Source organism: Oncorhynchus gorbuscha, unplaced genomic scaffold, assembly GCF_021184085.1.
Source record: "Oncorhynchus gorbuscha isolate QuinsamMale2020 ecotype Even-year unplaced genomic scaffold, OgorEven_v1.0 Un_scaffold_22:::fragment_2:::debris, whole genome shotgun sequence".
NCBI classification, from domain to species: Eukaryota; Metazoa; Chordata; class Actinopteri; order Salmoniformes; family Salmonidae; genus Oncorhynchus; species Oncorhynchus gorbuscha.
This window is the reverse complement of record NW_025745099.1, coordinates 33,847-43,385: the sequence shown is the minus strand read 5'-3', so window position 1 is coordinate 43,385 and position 9,539 is coordinate 33,847. Positions and strand designations below refer to the sequence as shown.

Genomic DNA, 9,539 nt, shown 5'->3' with positions numbered 1-9,539 from the left:
TCGCCGTGGTGACTCATATGGAGGCAGGAAGAAGGGAACTGCAGGTGCCCCTCCGTCGCCATGGGGAGTCTGTCTCCGTTATGGAGGAATAATTATCATAGATTGAGTTTAATTAATTAACCCCATTATTATTATATAAAGGTGCGACAGGACAGACAGCAACACAATACTAGATGTGATCTATACGTTTAGGAATGCATTGGTGTCTGGCCACTCTTCTCCATCTCCTCTTTATTGCTCCCCCTCTTTCTCCTTCATCCTCCTCTCTTTTAATAGGTGCAGGTCGAGCCTGTCCTCTCTCTGTCCAGACTGTGGAGAGGTGAGGGGGTGGTACATTTCGATCAGACCTATGGAAATCACATTGATTCAACTGCTGCAGTGCCCTTCCAATGAGAGCTCTACCTTCAATATTGGGCACAGAGAAAGTTTCATACATTTAAACATCCTTCTACTGAACTATGTGGAATGCCTCGGCTTGGGTAGCCACTCTCATATTGCTTGAACTCAGATCAACCCAAGGCCTCCCACGAACTCAAACAACTAGTGACGCAGGGCCTAATCCGGGCACTAGTCATATCCCGTCTGGACTACTGCAACTATCTGTTGGCTGGGCTCCCCGCTTTTGCCATCAAACCCCTGCAACTTATCCAGAATGCCGCAGCCCATCTGTTTTTCAACCTTCTACAAATAAAAGTTGCACTTGTCTTGCTAGCACGGACTTTGCTGCTAGCTTCTTTATTGAGGACGAATTCACTTACTACGACTGAGATGTGGTCGTCTCACACAGGTATCTTAAGATGAAGGCACCAACTGTAAGTCGCTCTGGATAAGAGCGTCTGCTAAATGACTCAAATGTAAAATGTAACTAACAGGCAGTCGCTGCAGCCCAATCTCACTTTTTGATGGCATAATTTGCCGTTTGACGTGCAATTAGACCTTGGCGCAAATTGAACGAACGTCAAGACTGGAAATTTGTGTGTGAGATCCTGTTGCATACAGTATTTAATCCATCCATATATTACTGTGATTTGTTGTTCATTATAATATCTTCGTGTTTTCATGAATTCAGTTACCTCATTAAAAGTACCTTTTTTTATGGGAATACAAAAAACTTTTGCAAGTCTACAATTAATTGTGTTATTTAAAATCAGTATGAGATTGTTCTCCTGAATCAGCCTGATGCAAGTGCTTAGGAATGCCTTAAATTAGCAAACAAGCCAACTGGCCACTAGCCCAAGAGTCCAATAACTCCTCACCAGAAAACACTGTATCCTAGGCTATTCTTTCACTGTGCTCCTTTGTGTAGGGCCATACTGAGACAAATCATGTTGAATAATGTCTGTGAATGTAGAATCACGGAACACAAATTCCGACCGTGAACCTGCACACTGCCTGACAGAGGCACTTTAGAATTGTCAGTCATTTTATTGAGTCAATATGAACCAACAGGTAAAGACAACAACTAATGGAGGCATCGATGTGCAGAACTTGTCAATCGGTACCGTCACAGACCAGTGTGACCATTTAACTACGCAAATAATACTACTGACATTTCATCTGCATTCACAAAACATACAAAACACAGCTCTTGCACTGAAAACACACAGTAGCGTTACACAAAGAGAACGACTGTATAAAGGATTCAAAGCTCCAGAGTTTGAGCTTTTGATTGATAAAGGGTATCATTGAAAAAGCAAAACACAGCAACCAAAATATATTTCTGAGCAAATCAAGGACAAAAAGGCTTCACTAGTTCACAAGCTTTAAAATGGCGTACCAAGCAATTGAAACCATCACAGCCAATTGATTTCCTCAAAAGAATTGTTCATTCCGTTACTGCCGGTTAAACAAATGAAAAGAAGAGACGATGTTGTGAGGTAATTCTGCTTTTAAACTTTCAGGAAACAAAGAGAAAAGATCCTCGTTGGATACATGATGTAATTATTATTCAGCTTTTTGTGGCACGCATTTTGTCCTAAAGTGAACGTAGAGGAAAGTAACCAAAGGGGGTTTATTCTGAAATGATGAGTCTTTTGTGAAGAACAATGAACTGTGATCTAGTCTAGCACCTAACTGTTTTGGCAAGCAAAAAGTACAAAGAGCAGTCAGAAAGAGAATTGAAGCACAGGAACACTTAAGGGGGATAGAAATGGAAACCCAAAGAGGTTGCGTATAATATAATGCATTTCAAAAATCAAGTTTCTGTACATTTTTCCTTTGAAATATATCTATATATTTAGTGGGAAAGAAAGCAATAAAAACGAGTGCTATGCCACTTTCTGTAGAAAAAAAGGTGTAGCAAAAGACAATACAGATTAAAAGCCACCCTTTAGAAATCACGTCAGTATTGTGGCTTAATAATAATCTACTGTAAATTCCAATGAGAGTGTTGAGTGTTTAACCCGCTAGAGAAACAGACCTACAGTAACATGTGCTCTGTGTGAAGTGGTTGTTACTGGTTACAAAACATTGTAGTCCTGTGCAACAGGATGGGAGCAGGGTCAAGAGTTGAAAGTTCAAGGAATAACAGCTACGGTCAAGGTCCGATTGGTGATTGGGCATCCTGAGGGCTGGAGGAGACCAGTAGTAGTCCTGCTGGATCCATAGTGCCAAGCTCCAGAGACTCAGTTTGCATCCTAAATGGCACACTTTTCCCTATATATCGCACTACTTTTGACCAGGTTCTTGCAAAAACTAGTGCACTACTATGTAGGGAATAGGATGCCATTTCAGACGTAGCTGGTTACAGATCAAATGGCATAGTCCCCCTGTCCTACAGGGCTGAAGGCAGAGCTGCGTAACGTATCTAGGCTGTTGACCAGAATGAGGGTTCCGGTGAGGTGCTTCCAGCGCTTGGTTATGGGATTCTTCATCCGGTCCAGGCCCAGGTGCAGCTCCTGGATCACGTCCCGGTAGCTGTCCCCAATTTGGGCCGCCCAGGTCAGCAGGAAGTCATAGGCTGGCTTCCACATTGACTGTCAACACAGAATCAATCAATTGACTGTCATAGAACAAACGATCAATCAATCCAATGTACTTATAAAACCCTTTAAGATCAACAGAGGGGACAGAGAATCATTCCAAATGCGCATCTAAGGTCAAGTCTGACTGGCTGATATGAAAGAACACTGCACACAAGAACCAGATGGCAGGGTTAGCATTTTCTCACGTCCATTTTGATTACCGGTCTGAGGCAGCCAACACCAGTCAAACCCAGTAAATGTTACAGTACCTAGAAGTAATGGGCTGATAATCTCACCTCATTGTCCACCAGGCCGTTCTTGTCCCTGTGCGGAGCCTCGTATTGCTCCATCTGCTGCTTGTTTACTCTAGCCAGCTTCTCAGCCAGCTCCCTCCAGCGCGGCGCCACCTCCACGGCCGTGGTCAGCAGGACAAAGTCCATGATCAGCCTGGCCACCAGACCCTGGCAGTCCATCTTCAACAGGGCCTAGAAGAAAGGCCAGACAAAGACCACTTGATTTACTAATTCAGGCTTTGAATTCCTGCTGGAGCATAAGTCGTCGACAACGGAAGACAACATTTAGCTACGACACAACAGTTCAAAAAACACACCCCAGAGATCAGCAATGACACACCATTGTGTAACATGGTGTTCACCATTAAAGGGGGTAAAGACATGACTCTCTAGACATAGTGAAAGGAGTGGGGAGGAACAGCATTAGGGGGCCAGGGTATTGTCTTGATACAATACATTTGCGTCTCTAACTACGGCTACACTATCCCTCCCGACTCTCTATAAAGCCTGCTGTGAACTCTCGAGGCTGAATTAGAGCATGATTCACAAGAGCCTCTCAAGGTCTTACCACACAGACACACATATGTGTTGAACGAGAATAAAACCAGGAGGCCAGAGAAAATACACTAGTAATCCCCTCCTCTCTCCGCCAAAAACACCACGGACGAACAGGGGGTGAAAGAAACAGAGAGACAGTAAATCAAGTCTATCAGGATCCCACGGGGAGGTGGGCTGACACACAGCATGTCTGCACTGTGTAGGCTACAACCCAGGAGGGCTATATAATATCAAAGGATAATGGAAAGTACAACCCAACGAAAAACAATATGTTTTAATGTACAGGAACTCATGTTTTCAAGTCTGAGCCAACCAGTTAAGCCTGCCAATAAGAGGCCGCATATTTTTCACCACTATATCTTACAAAGCAGATAATACATAAACGTTTTTTTCAACTTTAAAGTCTCTCTGGAGAGTTTGCCTGCGACTTGACAGGATCTACTGAGACAGGTACACTATCTATATTTTGCACAGTACTGTATCTAAACAGAAGAGCCAGCATTTGTTTGCTTTGCAGAAAGAGAATGAAGCATACTGGGAGCTGAGTGCCTGTTGCATCCCAAATGGCACCCTATTCCCTATATCGGTGTTTCTCAACTCCAGTTTTCCAGTACCCCCAACAGCATATATTTATGTTGTAGCCACGGACAAACACACCTCATTCAACTCATTAGGGCTTGATGAATAGTTGAATCGGGTGTGCTCATCCAGGGTTATGTTGGGGTACTCGAGGACTGGAGTTGGGAAACACTGCCTTACATTTATTACATTTTTTATTTAACCTTTGTTTAACTAGGCAAGTCCCCTATGGGCTGTGGTAAAAAGTAGGGCACTAAATAGGGAATAGGGTGCTACTGGGACATATACACTGTCTTCAAAGCATTCCAGTACTCCTCCAGTCACCTCGGCCACCTGGCCTGACTCTGAACAGCAATGTTTTAATGAGCTGTCCTCTGTTCTGCACTGAGTGCTGAATCAGAACTCACATTTCTGTCAAAGTTACTCAAATAGAACTGCAGCAAAACACCCTCCATCACCACCACCTGTCTGGCTACTGGGCCCGGCTTTTTCCGCCATCTGCCAACACTGGCAACTGAGTCAACTGTGAATGACACAGTGGGGAGTGACTCAGTTCAATCACAGACCTAATGCTGTGTCATTCACAACATCTGACACTGGTCCTGCAGGGCCAAGGAGTCAACATGGTAGCGTAGTCACTAGGGAGAGTCCCAAATGGCACCCTATACCATATATCAGGGGTATTCAACTCTTATCCTACGAGGTTCGAAGCCTACTGGTTTTCGGTTCTACCTGATAACGAATTGTACACACATGGTGTCCCAGATCTAATCAGTTCCTGACTAAAGGGGAACAATGAATTTTTTTTGTGGAACTGGCTTCGAGGTCCAGAGTTGAGTTTGAGGGCCCTAATATAGTGTACTACTTTTGACCATACCCTTATGGAGCGCCCTTTGGAACACAACTCTAGTTACCATGTCACAGTTGTGTCATATAGCCTTCAACCAGCAGGAAGATTAGTTGAATCACTGTCTCTTTAAACCTCTTAACTCAACATCTATCTTCATAATCCTTCAATCACTTCCTGTCATGGAAAACTCAAACTAAATGACATGTCTTTTTCCCATACAGTGCTGAGGAGTTGGGTCATTTATTCCATGGCTGCAGATAAACAATGCTTGAATGCTGCTTAAGTTATATCCCATAACATGAGTAAAACCAAAAACTTTGTGATAATATACTATGGTTCATGCAGAACTCTTTTATGAAACCAATAGCTAGTAATGTCATACTCCATTATCTTTATCTTCAGAGAGGTACTGTATAAAAAGGAATCCAGTTCTTTTGAATGACCTCCTGCACAGTTCACTGAGTGATCTCGTTTATTTTTCAAACATTCCAGAGTTCAATGGAGCCTTATGAAAACTTCCAAATCCAAAACGCCTTATGCCATTCACGTTTACCTCTCGTTTCAACTCTTAATCTAAACCTATGATAAAACTACGTAACTCGCTGACATTTTCTGAAGCGCATCCTATATGTGTGTGTTTCCCATTCGTTCAGAAAGCCAGTGGTAAGCAGGCTGATGAAAATGAGGAAGCTGTAGTGACATCCTTCAAAATGTCTCTCTCTCTGTGTGTGTGTGTGTGTGTGTGTGTGTGTGTGTGTGTGTGTGTGTGTGTGTGTGTGTGTGTGTGTGTGTGTGTGTGTGTGTGTGTGTGTGTGTGTGTGTGTGTGTGTGTGTGTGTGTGTGTGTGTGTGTGTGTGTGTGGATTACTCCATCTCTTTGACTTGATCCACATGTCCACTGGGGGAAAGCCCTGACAGACATGACTGACATCTCAAATTTACCCTGTGCACCAGAGCTCTCAGAGGCAGTTATCTCTCTAAGCTCCATTCCAAATGAGCCTGTCTGGCTCTTCTCCCTGCATTTAAAATGCAGGGAAATGAGCATGCACACACACACACACACACACACACACACACACACACACACACACACACACACACACACACACACACACACACACACACACACACACACACACACACACACACACACACACACACACACACACACACACACACACACACACACACACACACACACACACACACACACACACACACACACACACACAGTGTCCCTGAGACTAACAGCAGGGGAGAGGAGAGACAGGAGGGGGGAACACAGTAACAAGGACTCAACCTCCTCATTAAAGTCAACCAGGGACTTTATAGGTGAGGGAAAAGTTTCTACATCAGCAGTCTATAAACTTCTCTGTAGTTTGAAATAGCGAAAGCAGGCCGAACGGTGACTTTAAGTCATTTCATTTAATGGTGTGTACAGTACCTAGCATGATGGCAGTGGTGACTGAAATCATTGCCATATCTATTTGTCAAAAGTGTCTGTGCAAAGTCATTCTCAACTTGTAGTGTCTTACTACACACAAAATATATTATATGTATGTATTGTTTACATTTGTATTCATTTATCACAATTCATATTTAAAGATTGATTACATTTCATATTTACAGATTATTTTTAATTAAAATGGTCAAAAATATATAAAAGTAGCTTCTTGGTAAAGAGCCATTTATGAAGCAATAATTTTGCTCGGACTGTCTGGGAGTGGCCTGAGTAAGGAGGGGAAAACAGACAACTAGCTGTTATCGGCAGAGAGGTTTGGAGCTCTCTTCCTTCCCACCAAAATAGGCTGAAATTTCAGGCGGGCTTTTCAAACTTTAACAATAAAAAGGTCATTTTGGTCATTTTCACAATTTCACAGTATTATTCCAACCTGATAGTATGGATATATACAGTTGAAGTCGGAAGTTTACATGCACTTAGGTTGGAGTCATTAAACCTCATTTTTCAACCACTCCACACATTTCTTGTTAACAAACTATAGTTCTGGCAAGTCGGTTAGGACATCTACTTTGTGCATGACAAGTAATTTTTCCAACAATTGTTTACAGACAGATTATTTCACTTATCATTCACTGTATCACTATTCAAGTGGGCCAGAAGTTTACATACACTAAGTTGACTGTGTATTTAAACAGCTTGGAAAATTCTAAAATGTTATGTCATGGCTTTAGAAGCTTCTGATAGGCTAATTGACATAATTTGAGTCAATTGGAGGTGTACCTGTGGATGTATTTCAAGGCCTACCTTCAAACTCAGTGCCTCTTTGCTTGACATAATGGGAAAATAAAAATAAATCAGCCAAGACCTCAGAAAAAATATTGTAGACCTCCACAAGTCTGGTTCATCCTTGGGAGCTATTTCCAAACGCCGGAAGGTACCACATTAATTTGTACAAACAATAGTACGCAAGTATAAACACCATGGAACCACGCAGCCATCATACCGCTCAGGAAGGAGACACGTTCTGTCTCCTAGAGTTGAACCTGCTTTGGTGCGAAAAGTGCAAATCAATCCCAGAACAACAGCAAAGGACCTTGTGAAGACGCTGGAGGAAACAGGTACAAAAGTATCTATATCCACAGTAAAACGAGTCATATCAACATAACCTGAAAGGCCGCTCAGCAAGGAAGAAGCCGCTGCACCAAAACCACCATAAAAAAAGCTTGTACTTTTTGGAGAAATGTCCTCTGGTCTGATGAAACAAAAATAGAACTGTTTGGCCATAATGACCATCGTTATGTTTGGAGGAAAAAGGGGGAGGCTTGCAAGCCGAAGTACACCATCCCAACCATGAGGCACGGGGGTGACAGCATCATGTTGTGGGGGTGCTTTGCTGCAGGAGGGACTGGTGCACTTCACAAAATAGATGGCATCATGAGGCAAGAAAAGTATGTGGATATATTGAAGCAACATCTCAAGACATTAGTCAGGAAGTTAAAGCTTGGTCACAAATGGGTCTTCCAAATGGACAATGACCCCAAGCATACTTCCAAAGTTGTGGTAAATGGCTTAAGGACAACAAAGTCAAGGTATTGGAGTGGCCATCACAAAGCCCTGACCTCAATCCTATAGACAATATGTGGGCAGAACTGAAAAAGCGTGTGCGAGCAAGGAGGCCTACAAACCTGACTCAGTTACACCAGCTCTGCTCTGTCAGGAGGAATGGGCCAAAATGCACCCAACTTATTGTGGGAAGCTTGTGGAAGTCTACCTGAAACGTTTGACCCAAGTTAAACAATTTAAAGGCAATGCTACCAAATACTAATTGACTGTATGTAAACATCTGACCCACTGGGAATGTGATGAAATAAATAAAACTGAAATAAATATTTCTCTCTACTATTATTCTGACATTTCACATTCTTTAAATAAGGTGGTGATCCTAATTGACCTAAAACTGGCAATTTTTACTAGGATTAAATGTCAGGAATTGTGAAAAACTGAGTTTAAATGTATTTGGCTAAGGTGTATGTAAACTTCTGACTTCGACTGTATATAAAACACAGGGATATCATGTTTTTGACTATACTGGGTCTTTTATATGTGTACTGTGGTAATACAGGGATCATTTGTAAAAGAGATCTGGGTCTCAATATGACATCCCGTGTAAATAAAGGTTAAAGAAAGAAAGAATCTGGAGGCGTCTTTCTACCCATAGAGATCCTCATGTGATATCCATTGATGAGAGAAAAGCAGTCCACTTGTATAGCCTAATGTCTAGCTACTCTGTGGAGTCTGCAGGTGTCTCTCTCGGTCTTTCTGGTTGGCTGTTGGGATCTATTTCAGTGATGAGCAGTGGGATGGCATTTCAATTGTCTGCTACCTGAGCAACGCCATCCTTCACATTGAGAATTCTTAGCGGTGTCAGTTTGCGTTGGTCGCTCAACCCCCCTGGCCTGCGATCTGGCCTGACCAATGTCCCCTTTCCTCTCCTCACATTTCAACTGACAAACACCTGTCAGACCATGCTAGCGACTCAGAAAAAAAAGGAAGGCAGGCTATTAAATCCACATAGAGCACAGCGTTGTTTAGGCTCGACAGAGCTATGGATATGGTGGTCACACCTGTGAATTAACGCTTTGTGAGGAATTTGAATCATAGGCCACTTGGCTGATAAATGATCATCTTGGTTATCTTCTATTAAGATACTTTTATATAATAATCAGCTGCACTATATATACAAAAGTATGTGGACACAATTTCATATTTGTGGATTCGGCTATTTCAGCCACACCCGTTGCTGAAGGGTGTATAAAATTGAGCACACAGCCATGC

The 9,539-nt window shown here is 42.5% G+C and overlaps 1 protein-coding gene across 2 annotated transcripts in view; it reads right to left on the bottom strand.

The window, feature by feature from the left end:
* Nucleotides 1-1,405: 1,405 nt before the first annotated feature.
* The window catches only part of LOC124017474 (SH3 domain-binding protein 4-A-like), a 33,082-nt gene continuing 24,948 nt past the window's right edge, over nucleotides 1,406-9,539 (bottom strand). For both annotated transcript variants that reach the window (XM_046332682.1, XM_046332681.1), the window contains exons 4-5: nucleotides 3,260-3,448; nucleotides 1,406-2,975 (exon numbers count right to left, since the gene is read on the bottom strand). In XM_046332682.1, coding sequence (XP_046188638.1) covers nucleotides 2,751-2,975; nucleotides 3,260-3,448 — 414 coding nt within the window. In that variant the 3' untranslated portion in view covers nucleotides 1,406-2,750. The remainder of the gene's footprint in view (nucleotides 2,976-3,259; nucleotides 3,449-9,539) is intronic.